The sequence below is a fragment of the Nicotiana tabacum genome, chromosome 23 (genome assembly GCF_000715075.1).
Source record: "Nicotiana tabacum cultivar K326 chromosome 23, ASM71507v2, whole genome shotgun sequence".
Taxonomy (NCBI): Eukaryota; Viridiplantae; Streptophyta; class Magnoliopsida; order Solanales; family Solanaceae; genus Nicotiana; species Nicotiana tabacum.
The window spans coordinates 108,820,062-108,845,782 of NC_134102.1; the positions used below are offsets into that span (position 1 = coordinate 108,820,062).

General features: G+C 37.4%; 2 protein-coding genes across 5 annotated transcripts; one reads left to right on the forward strand and one right to left on the reverse strand.

Moving 5' to 3' along the window:
• The first annotated feature begins 12,412 nt into the window (after positions 1-12,412).
• LOC107803562 (protein KINASE OF THE OUTER CHLOROPLAST MEMBRANE 1) lies at positions 12,413-19,942 on the forward strand. Of its 4 annotated transcripts, none has more exons than XM_075245301.1 (7): positions 12,413-12,574; positions 12,654-12,787; positions 13,880-14,120; positions 14,301-14,670; positions 14,746-14,837; positions 14,939-15,412; positions 18,798-19,942. In XM_075245301.1, the coding sequence occupies exons 4-7, from the start codon at positions 14,305-14,307 to the stop codon at positions 19,753-19,755; spliced, it is 1,890 nt and encodes a 629-aa protein (XP_075101402.1). In that variant the 5' UTR covers positions 12,413-12,574; positions 12,654-12,787; positions 13,880-14,120; positions 14,301-14,304; the 3' UTR covers positions 19,756-19,942. The 4 variants fall into 4 exon arrangements, with proteins under 4 accessions (XP_075101402.1, XP_075101403.1, XP_075101401.1 ...); XM_075245302.1 differs by having other exon boundaries at positions 13,893-14,120; XM_075245300.1 differs by having other exon boundaries at positions 12,654-14,120.
• A 1,061-nt stretch (positions 19,943-21,003) lies between these two features.
• LOC107764320 (protein involved in starch initiation 1) lies at positions 21,004-25,374 on the reverse strand. Its single transcript, XM_016582879.2, has 2 exons — positions 25,087-25,374; positions 21,004-23,465 (listed from the first exon to the last, which is right to left on the reverse strand). The coding sequence occupies exons 1-2, from the start codon at positions 25,135-25,137 to the stop codon at positions 21,216-21,218; spliced, it is 2,301 nt and encodes a 766-aa protein (XP_016438365.1). The 5' UTR covers positions 25,138-25,374; the 3' UTR covers positions 21,004-21,215.
• Positions 25,375-25,721: the final 347 nt, after the last annotated feature.

The window sequence follows — 25,721 nt, forward strand, 5'->3', positions numbered from 1 at the left end:
CTAGCACAGGATCCTCATACTGGCGTTCCTTCACTTCAGTTACTAAAGAGGATGTTGTCGTGTCCTGAATAGTAACTCTGGTATCACCTGAGTCCAGTAATCGAACTCAAAGACTAGCTAGCTGATGAATCTCATGGTCTATCCCACACTTCTCTATCTGTAAATATGACAGGATACCCATAGATCTATGGTTGAGGACGTCGTCTACTACATTCGCCTTTACTGGATGGTATAAAATATCAACGCCATAGTCTTTCAGTAGCTCCAACCATCTCCTTTGGCGTAAATTCAATTCCTTTTGATTGAAGATATGTTTAAGGCTCTTATGATCCGTATAGATATCAACATGAATACCATACAAATAGTGCGTCCACATCTTTAGTGCACGAATCACCGCTAACTCTAAATCGTGGGTCGGATAATTCTTCTCGTGCTTTCTTAATTGTCTTTAAACATAAGCGATTACTTTTCATGGTCGTTCTGCTACTTGTTGCATGAATACATGGCTTATCTCGTTTCCCACAGATACTGGAATTTCTTGAAACTCATATGATCTCAAATATCATATTTTGATTTTTTTTTTCCCGTTCATTAGCCACGATAAGTGCCACTTTCTTATGGAGTGCATACAATGTTGTTGTGAGACTGTTGTTACAAGACCATTTCTTTCTTATGTCACTATGCTTAAGTTGAAGCCTTCTTCCTTATTCCCTCAGCTAGTCTTTCTTTGTAGTACTTAAGAGAGACCCTTTAACTCATGTAAAGTTGCGAGCTTATTACATCGTATACCCAAAAGAATTTTTTTTTTGATGTTCTTACTCACCTATAATTATCCTTAATTACTTACCTCCGTACCCTTGTGCTCGTAAGGTTGATTCTGAACTGAAATATTTTACTGTACAACCCCAACTCCTATCTGAATATTTTGCAAGGATTACGATATCATCATATTTGCGAGACTGAATTCCCTATGTTGGGTTTCACTATGTTTATCTTGCACAACCTGCTGATTTGTCTATATCCTCTTGTCTATCCATGACTAAGCTCTTCCTGAATCAACTACTAACTACTCGTTAGTCCGTTCTCATATCTATATTCTGCATAATGTCTATTGGGTTATATCCTTTGTCTTAACTTACCCCGCATACTGGCTCCTTATGTATCAAGTGTTCATTTGCACTTATATATCAATAACATCTAGTGAAGGAACCCATACTGCCTCTCCACGTCGTCATGCTTACATAATGTTGTGGAGTCGTATCATATCCATAGGATCTGAATAAATGCAATCTCATTCCTTTCTCCTTTCTACCACATTCTTCCTTTACTATTCTATAGTTACCTTAACCACATAACTCCGACTTAATACCATATCACACCATCTTCCCCCCTTTAGGGGAGTACTAACATTTATTGCTATGAAGATTTACCTATAAATGTTTCACCTCTTCATATTTGGCGTCTTTTCACATCTTCACGAACTCTTACTTTCCTTGCAGTAACCCTTCTGTACCAGGGATAATTTAATTTCTTACATACAAAGGTGACACCTAGTGTAACTGGCACACTTAGTCCCTTAAACTTAACTTTGCTCACAATACTTGTTTTAGGGAAACGTCTTCCTGAATGACCTTTAAAGGTTATTCTTCTATTGTCCATTCAATTATCGCCAGAAAGCGATCTCTGAAATTCTCATGATGTCAACTATTATCAAATCCTTCGGTTCCGAATTCATGTTCAGTTTATCTTATTCACTAGCCCATACTAATTTCTATTACTCCAGGAGTCTAACCTTTCTTTCTGGTAATCACGTTTGAGTCACCAACTCATTTCTCAAAATGAGAACATGACTTTTTGGCTTATAATATTTTATTGTCTCAAGGCATGTAACTTTTTGTCTTTTCCTTCACTTGACTATAGAATCTGTAGTCCTGTCATATTTTGATTTACCGTTATAATCCATTTATCACATCTTACTCGTAATGGTTCATTTACTTTCTTCTTATTCTTCTGCTAATATTTCTGTATATCACCTTATTATGAAAACTTCTTCAAAACATTCTTTCACTTTTAGCCCCCCTTGATTCAACTCACTGACTCTTCGGGTCGCCTAACACTCTCTCTTTACTAGGGACGAGAGCTATACAAAGGTAAATATTTATCCCTTCTAGGATTCCAATGCCATTCTTCTGAAATTTCTGAACATTCTAGTATTCATATCTGATTGTACTATTCTAGAGGGCACCATCTAGGTGTCTCACAAGGAGAACCATTATCACATTTGCAATATCCCTCGAAAATGTGAGCTAATGATAACAATCCATCCACAATTTTGGGTTACTCTAACCCCAGCTGGATGCTGATATCCCATCCTTCTCTTAACTTATAGATGTTAGCTCCTACATGGCATAACTGAAATGGGTGTTGTCAAGTAAATATATCTTTGTTATTGTTGAAAGTAACTCAGAATGCTTATATTTTTCTGCCTGGATTGTAAATACAGATAATCTTCACTAACTGGGTACCTCGTATCCTTCTTCACCTAGCTTCTTTTACTTGTTGAAACTTGTATCTACCTTCTGATTCTCTCGTTGCTTTTTACCATATGGGTAGATAGATATTCATGCCTTAGGGCTCCTTATCAAGAGGCTCACATGTCGTAGTACACACATCTACTGAAGGCCTTACATTTACTCATCATAAGCATGACACAAAATTGTGTTTCTCTGACTCAACTCTTCCATAGCCACATTCAATCTCTTACCAACTGTCATTTTTGGATGTAGATATCATTGTATAATGAATAAAATAGAATTTAGGAATTTGAATTTCTTACATCTAAACTCTACCACACAATCTAGAGTAAGAAGAAAGAGTGACAGTCCTAAATGCCCTGTAGCCTCCTGCTTATAAGTGTGGTGCACAACACACCCATAAACAAGACTCTACTAGACACGACTTATAGACTCCCTAGGATAGAACTGTTCTGATACCACTTCTGTCACGACCCAAACTGATGGGCTGCGACGGGTACCTGGTACCTTACTCAACCGAGTACCAACATGACGTATCTTTTCGTATCATACTATCATAGATAACTGAGCCGGAGAGGCTGCCGTGAGATAAGTAGAATACAACGTGAAATACCAACTTATACATATGACGTACTGGCCTATAAGGCCATACCAGTATCCGTATATATGACATATGTCTACAAGCCTCTAAGAGTACATAAATATCATAAAGGTCGGGACAGAGCCCCGCCATACCAAACAATACACGTCTAAATCATACTGACCAAACAAGCAACTCCGAAGCAAATGGAGCGCACCAACTCCTTCCGCTGAGCTGATAGCCTATTTGGAGGACTCTCGACCTATCTATCGGGACCTGTGTGCATGAAACGCAGCGTCCCCGGGCAAAAGGGACGTCAGTACAAATAAAGTAGCGAGTATGTAAGGAATGAAAATCAGTAAATTATAGACATGAGAGAAACATGGAGTAAAAGACTCGACATATAAGTCTGAATAGATTTTGTGAATCATTTAATATTATAATGTCATGCATGTGCGTATAAATGGCATACCATGCATAGTTATATGCGTTCATAACATCATCAAGCCTCTGAGAGCATCCCATCATATCATCTCATTCACTGTGGGCAAATCATCAACGTATACCAGTTGATCAAGTGGTGGTGCGTATATAATGCCATAACCTCTTTCCATATCCCATATACATATAATATACACGTATATAATACCTTCTGGTCATGGGTCAATGTACATGTATAAATTCATGAAATGCATAAGAAATACGTTAATAAGATTTCTCGAATATCATAAAATTAATATTCTTTTCGTACAAACTTTATCAAATACGTATTTTTCTGAGACCCATGAATAGAGGATATAATAATAATTCACATGGGGAATCAAGAATATAGACATCCATAGTATTTCTATGAATAGAGTTATTTATGAAAGTTGCGTATTTGCTCGTTTCGTTTGTATCGTACGGATCATGCCAAAAGGAAAAGAGGGATAGCCTTAACATACCTTAACTCTGATGAGTCCTTAATACCTTCCAAGAAATTCTTCAAACAACTCAATTCAATCTACCACATCATAAGGAGATTCAAAATCAGTGCTGAGTAAAGGCTAAGTCCTCAACTTAAACTAGTAGCTCGTTTACGTAAATTTGGGCAGCATCTCCCCTGTAATTAGGCCCTCCTCCTCCAATACCATATACCAACAACAACAAGAACATAACAATAACAACATGTAAGCATCATTTTCCAACCTTATCTCCATCACAATATACCACAAAACATCCTACACACCATAATCACTTCATACATAAAACGACAACCAAAGTAGTGTCAAACAACTTAAACAAATATAACGACGAACGACCAGCCCACCATTCCATCATTATGTGGTGTTTCTCCACACTATTTGTCCTCCGGAACTCCATTAAATAGTAGAAAAAAATACAACCCAAAGGCAACACGAAACAGACCACAAAATAGTCCACTACAAGTCAAATAACTCTAACTCACGGCTTTCGATCACCGTCCCGTGAGTTCTAACTATTAGGAAACGAATTTATGAACTTTTCTTGATATTTTAAAACTTAAATAAAGAAATTAAAAATTTTATTAACTATTAAATACATTCCAAAACTCAAACTACAAAGAAAAAGAGAGGCGATATAGCGATACTTACGTCGTAGGGATAGTTTTTATGTTATCGCTTCTTGATTTCGTGTCCGAGATGATAGTCTTGTTTAAAGCATTATTAGAGAGCTAAAGCACCATTTTTATGGAGTTATCTGGTCAGATGCTATGTAAAAATGAAGAGAGATAGACAAGTTAACAAAATATATATATCAACTTTTGAAAAGTCAAAAGGTGCTAGCTTGGCACCCTCTGATTTGCCCATCTTCCGACGCTTTTATCTTTTTATCCGGATATAGTATAAACAAACGGTTAAGAGCGTTGGAACCTACATTCAAAGACCTTAAATTTAGTATATAATATGTCCCAAAAGACCTCATATATCACACGAAATATATTTCTCAAAAAGCACTGTTACAGGGCAAATCCTTAGTCGGTGTTTCCGCAACTTTAATCTGATTTTTTCTAAACTTCATATTTTCTATCCAAACATCATATATAGACATATTATGATTTTAAAATTATTTAAATCATGATTAACAAGTCTCATATTCTTTATACGTCACCTTGGGACGCACAAGGTGTAACAGTTTACCACAAGCAGGGAGTCGCATTTGGCCTCGATGACCTCTGCTCCCAAACTTTTAGCTAGCTAGAGACCTTAAATCATGGCCTCATACTCGGCCTAATTGTTAGTTAACTTGGAAGTTTTGATAGCTTGTCTAATTGCATTACCCGCGGGCGGCTTCAAAACGATGCCTAGCCCGGACCCCTTCACGTTCGAAGCGCCTGTGAAGAGGATCCACACCCCCGATGATGTACCTGACTTTAATAATAGTTCCTTTTCGACCTCGAGTACGAGGGATGGCGTAAAGTCGACCACGAAGTCCGCTAAGATTTGAGACTTGATGGTCGTTCGGGGTCTATACTCGATATCGTACCCACTAATCTCGACGGTCCATTTGGCCAATCAGCTCGAAAGTTCGGGCTTATGCAAAATATTGCGAAGGGGATAAGTAGTCACCACACAGATCGGGTGACACTGAAAATATGATTTTAATTTCCTAGAGACAAGCGCTAATTTTTCTAAGTGTGGGTACCGGGTCTCGGCCTCACCTAAAGTTCGACTAACATAGTAAATAAGAAATTGCGTACCTTGCTCTTCTCGAACTAGGACCCCACTTACTGCGATTTCCGAGACTGCTAAGTATAAGTAGAGTTGCTCGTCCGCTTTCAGAGTATGAAGCAGTGGCGGGCTCGATATGTATCGCTTTAATTCTTTCAATGCTTGTTGGCATTCCGGGGTCCATGCAAAATTGTTCTTCTTTTTTAGCAGTGAGAAGAACCTGTGACTTCTATCTGAAGACCTCGAGATGAATTGGCCTAGGGCGTTTATGCGCCCTGTTAATCTTTGTACGGCCTTAACATTGTCCACGATTGTGATGTCTTCGATTGCCTTGATCTTATCGGGGTTGATTTCAATCCCCCGATTTGATACCATGAAGCCGAGGAACTTGCCCGGGCCGACCCCGAATGCACATTTCTCTGGGTTTGAGTTTCATGTAGTATTTCCTTAGTATATCGAAGGTCTCCTACAAATGTGTCAAATGGTCCTCTGCTCGCAGGGACTAAACTAGCATATCATCAATATAAACCTCCATTGATTTACCTATTTGTTCTTCGAACATTCGATTTACTAACGTTGATAAGTGGCACCAGGATTTTTTAGTCCAAATGGCATTACATTGTAACAATAGGTACAGAGTCTTTTCTTGATCCTCCGGGTTCATTTGTATTTGATTGTACCCGGAGTAGGCATCGAGAAAACTAAGGATCTCGTGGCCGGCCGTGGCATCGATTATGAGATCGATACTCGGCAGAGGAAAAGAGTCTTTAGGACATACTTTGTTTAAATCTTTATAATATACGCACATTCTAAGTTTATTTCCCTTTTTAGGGACTACGACTATGTTTGCTAACCATTCGGGATATTTTACTTCCCGAATGGATCCTATTTTGAGAAGTTTGGCTACCTCGTCCTTGATGAATGCATGTTTTATCTCGGACTGGGGCCTTCTCTTTTCTTTTACCGAGCGAAACTTCAGGTCCAAGCTCAGTCGATGTGTAGTGATCTCCGGCGGGATCCCTGTCATATCTAGGTGGGACCAAGCAAAACAATCCATATTATTGATAAGAAATTTAATGAGTTTTTCCCTGAGCTCGGGGGTTAACCCCGTACCCACGTAGAACTTTCCATCGGGTAGATGCTCGATTAGTATGACTTGCTCCAGCTCTTCGACTGTCGATTTGGTGGCGTCAGAATCCTCGGGGATTATGAAGGATCGAGGGGTCCAGTAGTCATCGTCCTCGTCTATTCCCTGCTTCTCCGACTGAGTCGAGGCTGGTGGCCGTGGTTGCTATTTAGCTTCATGTTTTCCTTTGTACTCCGATTCCTTTATTGACGAAAGTGCCGATACCGGTATTACTTCGTCGACCGCAAACATCTCTTTGGCAGTATCTTGTTCCCCATACACCATTTTTACTCTATCCGGTGTTGGGAACTTCAGCATTTGGTGAAGGGTTAAGGGGACCGCCCTCATGTTGTGAATCCAGGGTCTTCCGAGCAGTGCGTTGTATCTCATATCGACCTCGATCATATGGAACTTTGTTTCTTGAATAGTTCTGGCTACATTTACTGGTAGGATGATTTCACCTTTAGTTGTTTCACTCGCCATATTGAAGCCATTGAGAATCCGAGCTGCGGGTGCGATCTGATCTTGTAGGCCGAGTTGCTCCACGACCCTCGATCGAATAATATTGGCTGAGCTTCCTGGATCAATTAAAACACGTTTAACCTGAATTTTATTCATAAGGATAGAGATTACCAAAGCATCATTGTGGGGTTGTGAGATCCCTTCTGCTTCCTCATTATTGAATGATAAAGTGCCTTCTGGCACATAGTCTCGAGTTCTTTTTTCCCTGGTGATTGATACTTTAGTGCGTTTGAACACGGGCCCTTGTGGAATATCGACCCCACCAACGATCATGTGAATCACGTGTTGTGGTTCTTCCTGATCGTTTTTCCTGTTTGCATCCATGTCTCTGAAATGTTTTTAGCTCGGTCGCTCAAGAATTCTCGAAGGTGACCCTCGTTGAATAGACGGGCCACCTCCTCCCTTAGTTGTCTGCAGTCTTCGGTTCTATGACCATGTGTACCATGGTATTTGCATATTTGATTGGGATTTCTTTGGGATGGATCGGTTTGTAGGGGTCTGGGCCATTTAGTATCTTTGATTCTCCCAATGGCTGACACAATACCTGATGCATCGATGCTGAAGTTGTATTCTGATAATCGTGGTTCTTCTGTGGGATCAGCATGTTTATCAAAGCTACTTTTGCTCATGAGCCCTCGAGAGCTCTATCCTCGATCGTTCCTTCGATCATTTCGGATGGGATTGTGTCATGGGCCGTTGTTCCTACGATCTGCGTTGTATGGTTAGTACAGATCTCTGTTCAACCGGGGTTCTTTGTCGATATCCCTTTGAGTTCTGCCGACGGGCCTGTTTAGCTAAACGGAACCGGAAGGGGTCCCCAATTGATCATCCTCAACCCTGATATTTGACTGGTACTGATTATGTACATCGACCCAGGTTACCGCTGGATATTCAATTAAATTCTGCTTTAGCTGTCGTGATGCCACCGAACTTCATTCGTTCAAACCTTGAGTAAAGGCTTGAACAACCCAATCGTCTGTGACCAGTGGTAGTTCCATGCGTTCCATATGGAACCGAGATACGAATTCCCTCAATATTTTGTTGTCTTTTTGTTTCACCTTGAAGAGGTTCGACTTCCTAGTCGCAACCTTTATTGCTCCGGTATGTGCCTTTACGAAGGAGTCTGCAAGCATGGCGAAGGAATCGATTGAATTAGGCGGCAAATTGTGGTACCATATCATTGCTCCTTTCGATAAGGTTTCTCCAAATTTCTTCAGTAGAACAGATTCAATCTCATCGTCTTCTAAGTCATTCCCTTTTATTGTGCATGTATAAGAAGTGACATGCTCATTAGGGTCGGTGGTCCCATTGTACTTAGGAATTTCTGGCATTTGGAATTTCTTCGGAATGAGTTTTGGAGCCGCACTTGGAGGGAAAGGCTTTTGTACGAATTTTTTTGAATCCATACCCTTTAGAATCGGCGGTGCCTCCGGTATTTGGTCAACCCGGGAGTTGTATGTCTCTACTTTCTTATCATTTGCCTCGATTTTCTTTTCTCCCGATTCAATCCGTTTAGTGAGCTCCTCGAACATTTTTATAATGACGGGGTCAGTTCCCGATTCGTTGGCGTTCGACCTTTCTGGCACAGGCTCGGTCCTGTGGACAACTTCTGGTTCGATCTTACTCGGTGTTCGGTGCTGATTTTGTAGTTGTACTATAGCGGCTTGTTGAGCCTGTAACATTTCTAATATCAATTAGAGGCTAACTCCACCATCTTCTCCGCCTTGCGTACCTCGACCACCCGATCGAACTTCCCTGCGTATGCTACCTTCGGGATCAAAGCCCAAATTTGCATTTACGGCGACATGTGAACTGACATCGACAGGATTTGCAATTGGTGTTCCCTCGAGGTCAGCTTGAGGCGCCTCGATCCCTGGGGCGGCAATATTGTCATTTTTCCCGTAAAATCCGAGGCCGTTGTCACCATGTGTAGGCGCTGCTTGTGAGTTTGACATGTTTATCCTGAAAACAAAGATTCTTACGAAAACAAGTGTAAAGCGGTGTGTGTTATCGGAATTAGTATTAAGCAATCACTATTATCCTTAGCCCCACGGTGGGTGCCAAACTGTTTACCCTTAAAATTGGATAACAATTAAACTTATAATGTGGTTCTAAGGACACGTGATTTTACTTAATACCAATTGATAAATATGAAGATTAATAACAAAAATGAACTATAAAGTAAAATAAATCAGTGTTAGAATGGAACTCAGCCCTCGAGTTTGGATACCCTTCGAACTGGTTGATGTAAGAACAATCAAATTATAACAAGCTGATGAACAATAGTATAAACGAGAAAGAGAATTATATTATTTTTATATCTGTGAACAATGTGTCTTACAAATGATTAGAACCCCCCTTTAAATAGTAGAGAAATTTCACTTATGGTATAATTCTAATTACAGAAGAAAATCCCATAATTAGCTAATTAACCGTTTCTGATTTGATCCGTTCCGAGATTTACGCCATGACCCTCGACCAGTCACGGATATCTCGCCTTTCTATTATTGTACTATCTTCGATCTTGTTCGTTGTCTTTCTCATTTGGCTTTGATCGCTACTAACTTCGATCTCGACAGGTACTTCGATTCTGAACTCGGTACCTTATCCTCGTGATTTAGTCTGTTCCGTTACGAGGCCATCCTTCGATGCAACCTCCCGGTCTCGGTCAAATAGTAAAATCGGGTGGGTCCGATTTTAACCGTATACATTCTTCAAACACATGACTCTGAATTACTTGTGGACACGGGGGCGAATTATATGTGATCAAGAGTAAATATCTTTGCCAAAAATTACACTGTATATGGGGTGAAATATTATTTGTTACTAATAAAAAAAATTAGATTTTGAACACCCTTGCATAGTCCACTGACAAAGGATATTTAAAATTTGAACACCTTTATTGAATTTTCAGATTTAGTCATTTTGAATTAGTTATATATTTATATAAGCATGTGATTATTGTTAACCGTCTTCTAACCTTTTCTATAAAGTCTCATTTATGCCCATAAAACTATTTTTAATTTATTGAACTATAAAAATATGTCTTCATCCAGAGGTCAATTTTAGTTAGTCATTCTCCATAAGATAAGGTAATTTAGATAGACAAAACGTAAATACCAAGGTGAATGAAAATACATCTTTGGACTTGGAGCAAAAGTTAAAGTTTGTGTACCACTACGTTTTAATTTTGTTTAATTTCTTTTTCCTTTGGGGTGATTCTCTTATTCTTTTTGCTGGTACCCCATGACGAACCTTATATAGTCTGTTTGGCCAAACTGTAAAAATCAGTTTATTTTAAGAAGTATTTTTTTTTAAAAGTATTTTTTTCTAAAGTACTTTTGGAAAGAAACAGTTTGTGTTTGACTAATTAATTTGAAAATCACTTCTAAATAACAATTAGTATTTGACAGACTTTTAAAAATTATTTCTAAGTGTATTTTTCTCAAAATTATTTTTCAAAAAAATACTTTTGGAGAAAAATTATTTTTTCTGTTTCTTCAAAACTGTTTCGTCTTCTCCTTAAAAATACTTTTTTTTTTCTTTCAAAAGCTTGGCCAAACATTTAACTTTGAAAAAACAGTATTTTTTTTAAAAAAAACAAGTATTTTTAGGATCGGATAAGCTAGGTCAAACATGAACTTATCAACCAAAGCAGTACACGTTGCGTCTAGCAATGTTTCCCGCGTACCAAAAAATTTCCTTTTTCTTTTTGTATGTCACATCAATTAACAAAACCATTACTCCAAATCTCCAATAAAGAACTTGGGTATACATTTGGCTTTTTAGTACTTGAACCGTTTTCATTTTATTTTATGTAGTAGTATTATTTATTTTAAAAATTATACTTTTTTATATTTAAATAATTTATTACAAATTTTATCTTTAATAACTATGCATATTTAAAACTATGGGTGTTCAAACCGAAGCAGAAAATCGCATTAAATCGAAAAATCAAACCAAACCGATTAAAAAACCCGATTAGGTTTGGTTTGGTATTGAGTAAAAAAAGTCTGAACCAAACCGCATATAAATATATATATTTTTTAGACTTTATATAAAATTTTCTTTAAAAATATCTAGAAATATTTGGGATCCTCTCATGGGATGTAATATTTAATAAAAATATGAAGTGCATTCATTTTTATTTACTCTAAATAATGGGTTGTATCATCACTTTCTTATCAAATGTTACTGAAATGCGTCAATTATCTTTTTGTTCTTCGATATTCATATGTCAAGATTTCTTATATCTTTTTTGAATTTGAATTAATGGTATTTCGATAATTTAGGTATCATATTGATTTTTATGTTTAATCATTAAATTCGATTAACCTTGAATACATCAACGAAAAATTATTGTTAGACGACTAAAAAAAATAACTATTATGTGTTACTAAAAAAAATTTCCATAAGAATATTTTAATAGATTACATGCTTGTCAATTTTTTTAATTTTTACTATACATATATTCATCTATCAAAACTTTATTTATAATTTTAACAAAGTAATACTGAAATAATATTCATGTAAAAAACCGAAAAACCCAAAAAATCTTAACCGATATAATTGGGTTGGTTTGATTTTGATAAAAACTGAATCAACCATATAAACTATCTATAAGTTTTAAAGATATTTTTTTCTTAAAATAACACTGTAGCTCCAGATAAGCTAACTGATTAGAGAAAAATGAGTATTTTACTAGTACTAATAATAGGTTAACATTGCATGAGAGTATTTATACTAAAAAAATTTATTAACATGTCTAAGAAATGAGGTGTCATTTTGTTTGTTATAAAGTAATGTTTGAGTGGAAAAGTAACCAAGTATTTAAACTTCAGAAATAACTACTATAATTATTTCAAAAGAATAAATGTTTACTAGATTTTCTTTCTAAAAAAAGAAAAAACAATTTTCTCCATCAATTTATAATTGAAAGGAATTAGAAGATGACGTACACGAGCTTGAGGTTCTTTAAAAGAACCAACCGTAACGTATGGACGTGACACAACACCAGTCCCAACATGCTGACTCTTAACTCTCTCTAATTTTTTTCCCTACAAAAAATCAACAAAATTTAGCAAAAACTTCCGCCTTCACGTTCACGAATCTTTTGACAAAGGTTTCCCTTTTCTTCTCACTTGTCTTCTTTCTTTACTTCTCCTACTATTCAATTCATTTTTCCATTTTCTTTTTTGCAGGTTCAGTGCAAATGATCGGGTTTTAAATAACTTGAATTCGTCGAAATTTTTTAACTTGCTTGTTCAGTTTTTGAGCTTGTGTTGACTCTTTTTACAGTTTCTTTTTTCCTGCTTCAGGTTGTTTCTGTTAACAAGTAAGTCCCACCCTTTTGCTTTCCTGTTCTCATCGTCTATTATTTGACCTTCTTTTTTGGGTGTCTCCTATTTGATTAATCTTTTTTTAGAATTTGGGCTGAAAGAATTAATCTTTTTTGTTTATCTGATCATGAGTTTTGTTTAGTTTTCTTTGAAGATGTGTGGAGTGAGAGGTGTGTCTCAGTTAGGATACTGTGTGCTTTGTCAGTTACAATCATCGTTTACTTTACCTTTTTTGTGGGGGAGGAGGAGGGGTGGATAGGTTAATTTTCAGGTTGACTTTAACTATAAGCTTGAATTATTGTTTCTAACCTATAAATGAAAAAGTAAAACAACAACAACAACAACAATACCTTAATTCCAAATAGATTGGGGTCGGTTGCTATATGAATCTTTAAATCTTTATTTAAACTCAACTCATGTCATCATTATACCAAATAAAATTAAAAGTGAAAAATAATTTAAATATATTTTATATTTATTTTGAAGAACAGAACACCCCAGACCCCATTTATGGGATAACTCTGGGTTTGTTGTTGTTGTTGTTGTCTGAAGAACAGAACACCATGGAAACAAGGTACCCCAATAGGAGGTACCAACTAGCTGGAGCAAAGGTTACTATTATTGGCACACTTACATGTCCAATGGTAGAGAGGAGTCTCTTAAGTTTTGTGAGATTGTATGACAGTGTAGGGGAAGGAGTGAGATTTGGAGCATTCAGGGTTTTAGAGAATCATTATATTGTCCTAAAAGACAAAGTGCAGAGTAGTGGAATAAATGGGCCTAAATGGAATAGAGTGGATACAGATTCACTCACCAAATAGTTTTAGATTGATAGATTGCTGATCTCAAATGCTATGACAGAATTCTTAATGTGAACACTGACTAAATGCTACTACTGAAGGAGAGTTTATTTGGGTATTTCTCTGCAATTGCCTGATTTAACCTTTATCGCGTGCATCCAAGAAACTTTTAGAGTCTAAAAAAAAAGGGCAGTTCAGTGCACTAAGTTCCCGCTATGCGAGAGGTCTGGGAGGATCGGACCACATTGGATTTTATGTACGTACTCTTACCTTGTATTTCTGCAAGAGACTGTTTTTGCAGCTTGAACCCATGACCTCTTGCTCACATGGCGGCAACATTTACCGGTGTCCCAAGGTTCCCCTTCTTTTGAAGTCTAGAGTGAGGGAAAGTTAGAAGATCGTTTAAAGTTTCAGCAAGCACCAAAAAGAAAAGAGAGAGGTTATACGAGAGCTGCTTTACTGGCTGAGCGTCTTCCACTACAAGATTTCATATTGTAAATATGTAGTTGCTTGTTCTACTGTAATACAGGTTTGACCTTTGTTATGTAATTGTATTATGTATATCTCTTCCAGAGATTACTATTTGATCCCTTTGACGAGATGATCTCTAACTTAATATATATGAGCTTCAGTTTACTCCCGTGGTGGTTTCCTATGTGCCTTCTTTTCATGAATTCCTATCTTTAGAAAATAAGACTTCTTATTACAGGAGAATGGCTGGGAAAGCTGTGGTTAAGCAGCCAACATCTGCATTCGACTTTGAGATTGTTGAAGGTGTTTCTGATAAGCTTACAACTGTTGTGGCATCCTCTAGCCAGAGTAGCCCATGGATTGACCCTGCAACTATTAAACTTAGACAGAGAATTGGAAGGGGTCTATTTGGTGATGTTTGGTTAGCAACTCGTCACCAAGCCACTGCAGATTATGACGAGTATCATGAAGTAGCTGTGAAGATGTTACATCCTATGAAGGAGGAGAACATCAATGTTGTCTTAGATCGGCTGGGAAATTTGTTTACTCAGTGTCAAGAACTACAACATATTTGCTGGCTTCAGGGTCTGTCTGTGATAAATGGAAAGGTGAATATATTCTCGCAATAATGTTAATGCTATAAGTTCTTCTGCCTTTCTGAAATACTGTAAACACCCCTGCAGCTATGCATTGTTATGAAGTTCTATGAAGGTTCTGTTGGTGATAAAATGGCTCGTGCAAAAGAAGGAAAGCTGTCCTTGCCAGATGTTATAAGGTGATACTGGTGTAGTTTTGATTGAGAATGAGTTTTGGTCCATACTAAAGTTGTGTGGGAAAATATGATATAATGACATATGCATTCTGGTGATCATACAGGTATGGGACTGATCTTGCTCGTGGGATAATGGAGTTACACACAAAGGAGATCTTGATTCTTAACCTTAAACCTTATAATTTCCTTTTGAATGAAAACGACCATGCAATTTTGGGGGATATTGGGATTCCTTATCTGCTTCTTGGAGTTCCTTCGTTGAGTTCAGATATGTCAAGAAGACTTGGCACCCCGAATTACATGGCTCCAGAACAATGGCAGCCAGAAGTTAGGGGTCCCATATCCTTTGAGACTGACTCATGGGGATTCGGTTGCAGCATTGTGGAAATGCTGACCGGTTCTCAGCCATGGAGTGGTAAATCAGTTGATGAAATATTTAAATCTATTGTAAAGAGACAAGAGAAACCACATATTCCTGAAGGACTCCCTCCTGCGGTTGAAAGGGTCATAATTGGTTGTTTTGAGTATGATTTCCGGAATCGCCCTCTGATGGGAGACATTTTGCATGCATTTCTAAGGTATCTAATTTATTTTACGTTGGAAGGCAATTCCTTCCTGTCTTTTAGCTTTGCTGTATGTTTCATTTTCTAAAAGAATCAAAGTTACAGAACTGGTTGTTTTAGGGGTTTGATATCTGATTCAGCCACTAGAATTTGCTTAAAAGAAACAAAAGAAGTGAGAGCATGTCTCGCTTAAGAGTCTACACTCTGGAGTAAGCTCTAACTTGAATACTTTTTTCTTTTTGTGTGTGTGTTTGTGGGGGGGGGGGGGTTGATGGGTGGATTCGACATGGGGGAGAAAAAAGGAAAGAGAGGGATGGGGTTTCGCTCGCTTTTGGAAAAGTGGGCCCCCATCTAACTCGAATACTGTACTAGTAGATAAAGGCATTTTGATCTATAATAGCCAATAGGGTTCTGCGTTGTGCAGTATGGAATTGTGAAAAGTATTCTTGCCCTTGGCTAGAAAATTTTGTGCTTATCAGAATCATTGTGTTGCATCTCCAACAGAATAGTTAACCGTAAATAGAATGTGTAATTTTTCATCCACGCAGCAGGACTAGTTAAAGGAAAGAAAAGGTTCCTCCCCGTGCCTTTTTGGGTTTTGGGAAAGGTACTAAATGTCGCATATTTGATTCTGCATCCTCAGTTTCTACGAGGTGCTCATAAAATATTTATCTGAAGTCTGTTCTGCTCTATGATCAATAGGTCCAGTATGGACGTTAGATATTTTTTTGAGAAGTTAAACTAGTCTTATTAGGATAAGAAGACTTGACAGTTGATGTGAGCATTGATTGAGTCCTGTAAAAAAATGTAGATGGTTGTATATGAAGTCCAATCATGGAATCATGGACTTGAACCTTGAGTTAAGATCACAATACTGGAAGGTTTGACAGGTATATGGAGTTCACTTCCTTAGAATGAACCAACAATTATGGAATTTATTGGCTAGTTAGCGGTTTCTCTGTGACAAATACTGAGAAGGATGGTGCAGTTGAAAGGTTCTGGGAGTGCAAAGGTAATTATTAACAGATTATGGATATACAACTGATATTGAATGTCTCTGGTATCTTTGTTCACTTAGATTGAACAAGAACATAGAAGAAGTAAAAACACAAAGAGATGTTGAAAACAAATATAAGAGAATTTAGTAACCTCGAAATTGTTGGTGTAGCCTCAAAGGGGAAGCTACATAGAGCAGTTAAAAAAATGCAATGAAGGTGAAGTTACACACGAGTAGTTAAAAAGATGCAGCGAAGACTTGATAAGAAAACCTGTGGAATTGGCTCATGCTTCTTCACTCTGGACTGGCATAGACAAACCATTCAGATTTATAATGATTGCTGCTAAATTTTTACAAGTTACTGTTACCTCAAAAAAAAAACTACAACTAGTAGTTATTGAGCTTTGCCAGGTGCCAACTGCAATCAACTGTCTAATAATTAATTTTCTTGCGAGAGGGAAGTCTTATGAATATAAGAAGCATTGATCATAATGTTTATAAATCTACCACTATTTACCTAAAATATAAACCATGTATTCTACTTTTATGGAAAAGGTATGCCAGGAAATCTTATATGCAGTAATGCTTTTTTGTTTCCTCTATGATAAGAAAAGTTTACTATTGTTGGTGTTACAACTTCATATTATGATTATATAACCTAGAACACTATGATTGGCAATTGCGCAAACTCATCTAATACTCCTCTCTGATAACTAATACTCTAAAAGGATTTTCTTTAAATGATTATAATATGGTATATTAGAAGTATTTGACTTTGTTAGTCGGAACAGTGTTTGGCCTCAGGAAATTCATCAAAGTTCAGATATAATTAACTTATGATATATTAAGTAATAAAGAGCTGACGTGAACAGCCGGTATACATGTGCAAATGAAATCCTAGCACCGTATAGAATTTACCTAAAGAATTGTTGTACATATCTGGCACTCACGTGGTGCATATCAATGAAAGCTCATTTTACTTATAAATATGGATTTAGGTTATATACATGTGCCGTGTATGAACTTTTTTTACACTATCAGTGTAGGTTAATATTTAGTAATAGGTTAGTTACCATTTTTACTAAGTTACTTAATAGTTATCATAGCAATTTACCTGTAATTACCTTGTAAACGACCTGGTGGTGTAACAAGTTTTTACACCATCAGTTCGTAGAACTTAAACTCATTAATAAGCACTAAATATAGGAATGTCAAGGATGTGATGATTGAGGAGAAATGAGTTTTGGAGAAGGGAAGAAATTGGAGGGAGAAGTACCTAGTGGCCAATTCTATCACCTGTCCTCGTCTTGGGGCACAAATCAATCAATTCGTTTAAGCTTTCCCCTTTAAATTCTGCAGGTCTTTTACAATCTTATCTGATGGAGATGCATATCTTATTCAAACGCATGTTTATAATGTTTAGATACCAATACTAAAGTAAAATTTAACGTGTTCTATAATGTCTTATCTGATGAAGAAGTTGCATATCTTATTCAAATGCTTGTTCAAACCATGCGGAGGTGTTTAAACATGTGTTTTGACCAACTAGAGGTGTTTGGTTGGGACAACTCTAACTTTGGTGGCCAGCTTTGCAAAACCGTGCAAGTACAGGTGTCAATTTGTGTATTAATTGTAAAATATAACCCCCCGAAACTTACTGAAATTACCTAAATCTGACTGGAAGCTTAAAAGGAATGAGGGTCATGCATAATTTGATGACGACAAAACACTTGAACATGTGCTAGTAGTTTGTCCAGGCTATGTGAGGCAGGAACGAATTCATATCATTAGCTTTGTTAAATTTAGTCATTTACCTTGAAGGTAGTAACGACATAACCTTCATGGCATGATGCAGAGTGAATGCTAGTTTGATCTTTATTGTAAACATCTTGATTTTTAGATGGGCATGGGCTCTTGCTTAATGCATGAAAATAGGGTTATTTTATTACTTGAAAGTTCCTTCTAAGGTAGTTGTTTATAGTTACATTTTTTTGCATTACATTTCTATTCTTTGTTTTTCTTCCTTGGTGCTTTTTTTCAGTTAAAACAACAACAACAACAACAAACAACAACAACCCAGTATAATCCCACTAGTGGGGTCTGGGGAGGACAGTGTTTACGCAAACCTTACCCCTATCTTGAGGTAGAGAGGCTGTTTCCGATAGACCCTCGGCTCACTCCCTTCAAGAACTTCCCACCTTGCTCTTGGGGTGACTCGAACTCACAACCTCTTGGTTGGAAGTGGAGGGTGCTCACCACTAGAGCAACCCACTCTTTTCCGCTAAAACCTACAATTTAATTGCGCTTTGCACTTAAAGCTCCAACAGACTTTGGCGCTTTTTGCTTTGACTTCTCTATTAATGCTTTTACCTGAAACTTAAATTTGTTCAATCTACTCTGCAGTTCACAGGAAGCAGCTTATGGTGTTGAGGGCTGGAGAGACCAGGGGAGTCGGGTTAACTCAGACAAATTAAGTGGAAGTGGCTATAGCAAGTGGTTGGTCCTAAAGGATCAGCTTCAAATTGGAGACACTGTGAGATCCAGGAAGCCACCAAACTCATGTAAACCTGAAAACATGGAGGTACCAGGGGGTACCATTGTTGGCATGGAACGAGATACAGAACGAAATGGATTTGTGCTGGTGAGGGTGCATGGCATCCATGATCCTCTTAGAGTTCATGGATCGACATTGGAGCGGGTGACATTTGGCTTGGCTGCAGGAGATTGGGTACGTTTGAAGACGAACGGTAAGAAACATTCATCGGTAGGCATCCTTCACTCCATTGATCGTGATGGAAGTATAGCTGTTGCATTCATAGGTTTGGAGATCTTTTGGAAGGGCAACTGCTCTGAGCTTCAGATGGCAGAAGCTTACTGTGCTGGACAGTTTGTAAGGCTGAAGGGTGATATTTTCTGTCCGCGCTTTGAATGGCCCCGAAAGAGAGGTGGTGACTGGGCAACAGGTAGAATTTGTCATGTGCTACCTAATGGGTGTCTTGTTGTGAACTTTCCTGGTATGCTGGTGTTTGGTGATGAAAATAGCAGCTTTTTGGCTGATCCAGCAGAAGTCGAAATCGTTTCTTTTGACACTTGCCCTGGTATTGTGAAGAAGTATCAACACCTTGAGGACTTCCACTGGGCTGTTAGACCACTGTTGGTTGCATTAGGCCTATTTACTGCAATGAAGCTTGGCCTTTTTGTCGGGAAGAAAGTCAGGAGATCAAAGGTGAAGAAGGGGCGCAACCCGGTGATACACATTGAAGGTCAACAAGGGGATGCTCAAAATGCAGCATGGCTTCCTCCAAAGGTGGCAAATATCATATTCAGAGAAGGGGCTAGTGTAACAACCACCTCTAGGTAGTTCTTAGTCTCTATCAATGCCAAGCTAAGAGGATTGCACTAACATCTACTGGAAAGTTGGATAACCTATTTGCAACCTTTGCTTAGAGCATGCAAATATTCTATGATAAACAAATGTTTAAAGATCTGTAAATACATGGATGGCTGTAAATACACTTTTACTGTTCATATATATTTTTTTTCCATTATATGACAGTTGTTTTAAGCCCTCATATCATCATTATATCCATGACAAGAACTCATGGGTAATCTAACTTGAACACTTCTTTGTATATCCATCTAATTTGTGACAACCGAATAGTCTGGGGTTCTGGCCCTTGCTAATGAATTCTTTTAGCAAGGATTACTAAACATATGCAGGTTCTTTTTGGTCATAATACGTTAAATAAATTTGTTCGGTTAAACAGTAAAGTGGTGGTAATTGCAATATTTTTTTGGGTAGTTTTTTGGGAATTACCGAACAACTTGTGCAGAAGCATATTCAAGTGATCCTGTTCTACCTAAAATGACCAGTTGCTTAAGGTTGCACTTGGCATGGTTCTTGATCTTCATCTGAAGAACCAACTGAAAGTGAAAGCCGCCTATTTTTTTTATTTTTTTTATTTTTTTTTTGGTTTTTATTGTAGTGCAATTTCTTCACGTTCCACTAATTAAAGTGAAAAGGAAAAGAAAAAGTTACTAATATTCAATTCTCCTTCTGTTCTTTGCTCTTCGTAAGTTATATCTCAATTGCTGGAATGTATTTCACCAGATGAAAAAGATTGGTTATTTTTAGAAGCTTGCTTATATGATGAAATAACCTTGTTTATGAACTCTACTAGTCGTATATGGGGTTTTTGTATGCAGCCCGACTAGGAATAACTCCTCTTCCAAAAGTATGAAGGTCAGAAATTCCTAAATTTCAGTGTAATATCAAATATTAATTTTAATTCTTAAAAGGAATTCTACATGTTTTAGAAACTAGATAAGTATTATACATCACAATTTTTAATTAAAAAATGTAGTCAATTTAAAAAGCTGGCCAACTCTCCAATTAGGGAGTAATATTTTTTCTTCCTAATTAATAAAAAGATCATTTTGTTGTTGAATAGGAGTATTATGTTACTCTTTCAATGGCTTTTCATGAGAAGGTAACTCCTTAGAAAAACCCATATCCTGATCCAAAAAATTACAAGCTGAAACTATTTCTCCCTCCACTTCTCCATATGAATTTACCAAAATCAAACACAGAAGGCACTACAATAAGATGTTTTCTCTGAATTCTCGCTATCATCTCAAAGGAGAAACGAAACATAGTCTCAACATTGTTCCAGCAAGGCACAATTAAACAGTTGTATTTGAGACGTAATCCAACGTACAACAGAGCTAAAACAACAAACAAATTTTCTAAGCTCATCCGCAACTATAGCAAGCAAATGGTTAGAGGCATGTATAGAGAATTGTCATTAATTTCATAAAACTTTATTTGGGGCATAAAATGCCAGCTTCTTTCACCAGCTGCTCAGTCAACGCTGAAAGCCGGGCCATTTCCGTGTAGACTTCAGCAAGACACTCACCACTGCTAGCGACGTTTGCTGCAGTTCCTGGGCTGTCACCCAACAAAAGACTGTTATTGTAGTCAGCCTCGATGCTCAAACTAGCTTTATTCAAAAGCTCACGGCTCAGTTCAGCAAGTTTCTGGAGAGCACTAGTAGCAGCTTCAACTTCCAATTGAGCGGTCTCGAGTTGGAGCTTTTCAATTGCCAGATCCCCAGTACTCTTTTCACCTATTCTTTCTTGTGCCAAAGCATAAAGTTGCATCAGGTCATCTGCATCTCGAGTCATTTCCTTCATTTTATTTATTTCTTCCTCCCTATCATCTAATTTTTGACGAACCATTTTGAGCTCCTCCTCTTTGAGTTTGAGAGCCCTTTGTGCAGCAAGAGCTTCCATTTCTCTACCCCTCAGACTTTCTCTGGTTAACTCGAGTTCATTTTCCAGCTGGTTCTTTTGCCACCTAAAAGTATCAGTTGATTTCTCCACCAGCTGAGATGACCACGTTTCATCGGCATGACTGAGTGGGCTCAACACGTCATCCTTAACAGAGATAACCAGTTTGTTAGTCAGGTCTACTATACGTTCCACAACAGTCTCAGCTTCTGAATATTTCATTTTTGTATCATTTAACTCATCTTGCATTGTCTGCATGGATTCCTCTTTTTCTTTCAACATAGTTGTTGCCTGAATAAGTTGCACTTCTTGACTGCTCATGAGCACCCTCAGCTCAGCTATTTCCTGATTTAGTTCATCTAACATCTTTCTTGAATCCAGAAGTTCCTTATCTTTTTCTTCCAACATCAGCTGAAGAGAAGCGCACTCAGACTTCAAGTGCTGAATCTCTAATCTAGCATCTACTAGCTCTGACTCTTTAACCTGAAGAAGATCCTGTGTTTCTCCAAACTCTGCCCTCTTATGGTCAAGCTCCTCTTGGAGAGTAGATTTTTCCTTCAAAGCTGCTAGCAGAGAAGACTTCTCATTATTCAATTCATTCTGCAACTCCTCAATGAGCTCCTTTTCCATGGATAAATCCCTTTCAAGTTCTCTGTTTCGAGCCTCAGCTACCGTAAGTTTCACTTTCTCACTCTCTACCTCAATTTGAGCTTCTTTCAAACTTGTCATGTAAGCCATTACACTTCTTCTTTGCTCTTCAAGCTCTCTGAGACGCTCTTCTAATAGATTTTCCTGCTCCTCCATTTTCTCTCTAGAGGATGTCAAAGCTCTCTGAGATGAGGTTAACTCGGACCTTACATCGGCAAGTAGCTTCTTCACTCTTCTGAAATCCTCAAGGGTCTCATTTGCTTCTCCACCATATTTAGATGTTTCCTCTTCCAATTTCTTCATTTCTTTCTTTGCTACGAGCCAATCCATTGCCTGCTTCTCCAAGTTGGATTTGGCAACTTTAAGTTTCTCTTCTTCAGTTTTCTGCATCGTCAAGAAGTCTTCTAGCTCTTTCTCTTTCTCTTGAATTTTTCTTCGGAGATTTTGTAGTTCAACCTCCTGTCTTTGAACTACTTCATTTGCTGCATCAAGTAGCTCAGCCTTAGTTCTGAGTTCTGATTCAGTGTTAGCAGCTTCATCGCTTTTATTCTTCAACTCATCCTTCATTTTATTTATTTCATCTGCTTTTGAATCTAGGGCTGTTTGTGCAGCAGATATCTCCTGATCTCTCTCCTTGAGACGAAACTTTAGATCCTCAATTTCAGCAGCTTGAGATGCTAAGGTAAGATTAGCCTGCATTAGCTCATCTTCCAGTTTTTCCTGCCTAGAACTAGCAGCTGCAATCTCTTCCTCGCGTTGCTCCAATTCCAATTTTGCATGGTTTACTTCATTGTATTCCATCAAGACTTTTCTCTCCGTATCTTGAAGATCTTCTTCCTTCCTCTTCAAGGCTGCAAGAGCATCCAGCAAATCAGACTCCAGTTCGCCAAGATCCAGTCCCAGCTCAGCGACCTGAGGAAGATAAGGATTTCTGCCTATCTGTTCTTCTAGTTTCTGGGTCTGGGCAAACAACCTCCCAAGAAGAACCCTTGCAGGCTCAGTTGCTCCATTACCTTTGATATTTGATTTCCTGTTATCCAAGACTGACCTGACAATTCTGGAGGAAGGGGGTCCACGATGAGCTGTCATAAGCACTAATCTCTTCTTCTTCCATTTGGGCCTCGCAAAGCAGAACTGTACACAAACACAAGTCAGTAATTACACCATAATATCATCGCCCGTAGAGCTTCCGACTTTAAAAAAAGACAAACCCCTCATCTATTCCTTCATGCCCAGCACAATTCATATAGTACATACTGACCAGTGATAAGCAAGAGATGATGTATAAGACCAAGGCATGACAGGATAAGAGTTCCTACGTAGCAATTCAATTTTGTAGTATCATACAGGTAAAATAACTGAATTATTTTTACTCCTTGGCACAGTGAATCACTTCAGTATATTGCACTATGACTGCTCAACTTCTATGATATGCAAGCAAGAGGCTCACATTTCTCTTAATTTTCTTTTCTTTTTTAGCTTCTCTTTTTTCATTTGTAAGATGAGGTGAATTCATCAAGAAGGAAAGGAGTTGATTTATTTCATTTTTCACCCCCCATCCATCCCCACAACTCTGGGTAAAGAATTAAGAGTGAGACATCTCGTATACTCTCCCTATGATTTCTCGCATCCTTTTTTTTCTTTTTTGATAAGGTAAGGTCTGGTTTCTCGCATCCCATGATCATAACAATCTGTCACTGCCTTGTTCAAACTGTATTTTAATTTTCATTCGTACAACAATTGGCCATGGATAGTACATAATGGATATAGAGGATTCATATGGTTGGCACACAACTAGTCTGGATTGGGGTACGGTTGATTGATTGAATCACCGATTTCATCCACATACGCACTGAAATAAATAAATAGGGAACATTGATTCCCCAGCAATCTTCAATAGACGAAGCAAGATCCATTTAAATATATGCATTTTTATACTGTCCCATTCCGAACAAGTGAACCTTGTTTCAACCTCCAAGCAAATTCTAAAGATGTACTTAATAACCAAATGGAATCCTATGCACACATTATCATATCTGCTGCAGTCCTAAAAATGCCCGATAATTAGGATCTGTCCTTGGAGTTTACATCACTCAGAACCATCTTAAGAACCAAAAATATTTGTGCCAAAATGATAGTTGCCAAGAAGAACAAAGTCCTTGGACATATAATGGATCTTCAAGTACTATTTTTCATCTACATGACCAAATCCTCCTGCTATGCGGTTTTTCTCTCTAGACTCAAATAATAGCACAATAAATTTCACTCTTCTCAACTCAACCATTAATTGTTCCAATCCTTATTGTCATTTACAAACTTTCACAACAACTTCAATCTCAGTTACTTTTAGTAACATGAAATGTCTATTTAACAAAAAAAATTAATCAAAACTATCTATATCTTATCATGATTGTCTCTATTGGTGCATTATTCATCGTAAGACGTAATTATTTCAATAATTGATAAATAAAGGAGTAATACACAACAAAGAGAGCTCTAGAATATTGCTAGCTGCAGAACTCATAAAATCCTTTCTGTTTTTTTTTTCTTTTATCCTTTTTCTAATTATTACCTAAAACCGTCAGCAAAATTCGGCAAATACCTTTACAAAAATAGGTATTCATGTTCACATCTTTATTTTTTCCAACATTAACAATTTCAGTTGAAAAAGCTAAAAGAGTAAAATCGTTAAGCAGCATAAGCAATACAAAAAGTCAAGTGCAAAAGTAAGGAGAAAAAAAGGATAGATTTTCACCTCCGTTTGCTGGTGAATAGATGAAAACGATAAAGAGGCGCGCAACGCCATAATTCACCTCGAAAGCACATCTGCTTGCTGACAAAACTTCACTAATATATAAAATTTCATAAATGATAGGTATATGATGTGTTGTTGGTATATATGAAGCTTGAAGTTGAGGTCATGTAACAATGGCGGAGTTGCAGAAGAGGAAAAAGAGGAGGCTCACATTAGCAGAATAAGTCGTTCCATGGTAAGTTGCGCCTGTAATAAGGATCATATTGTTATTCATATGCTCTACTTCTTTATTAGAAGAAAGAAAAAGAAAAAAAAAGAGTATTTTACGCGTGAAGTGTGAACTAGTGGTGCTAGAGATTCCATCTCATTTTTCTTTTTAATTTTGCTAAAACTTTCTTTTTGGAGGTCGGCCATGTCAGAAATAAGTAACTTATCTTAAATGAATAATTCTTCCTCGCTTCACTTTTATATAATTTTACTCATAATAATAATAGCATTTTTAAAATCTTAAAAAATAATTTATGGAATGAGTAATTAATGATAAGGATAAAATAAAAAAAAAATTATCTTTTTCTAGATTTAGTATAGTAGACAAGTAAAAATAAAAATATATTTTTAGTATAATGGACAAGTAA

Coding starts and splice junctions, on each gene's coding strand:
- LOC107803562 (XM_075245300.1), top strand. CDS start 14,305: ATGGCTGGGAAAGCTGTGGTTAAGCAGCCAACATCTGCATTCGACTTT. Junction 14,671..14,745: donor TGTCTGTGATAAATGGAAAG/GTGAATATATTC, acceptor ACACCCCTGCAG/CTATGCATTGTTATGAAGTT. Junction 15,413..18,797: donor ATTTTGCATGCATTTCTAAG/GTATCTAATTTA, acceptor TCTACTCTGCAG/TTCACAGGAAGCAGCTTATG.
- LOC107764320 (XM_016582879.2), bottom strand. CDS start 25,137: ATGGCGTTGCGCGCCTCTTTATCGTTTTCATCTATTCACCAGCAAACG. Junction 23,466..25,086: donor CTATTCACCAGCAAACGGAG/GTGAAAATCTAT, acceptor GTTTGTGTACAG/TTCTGCTTTGCGAGGCCCAA.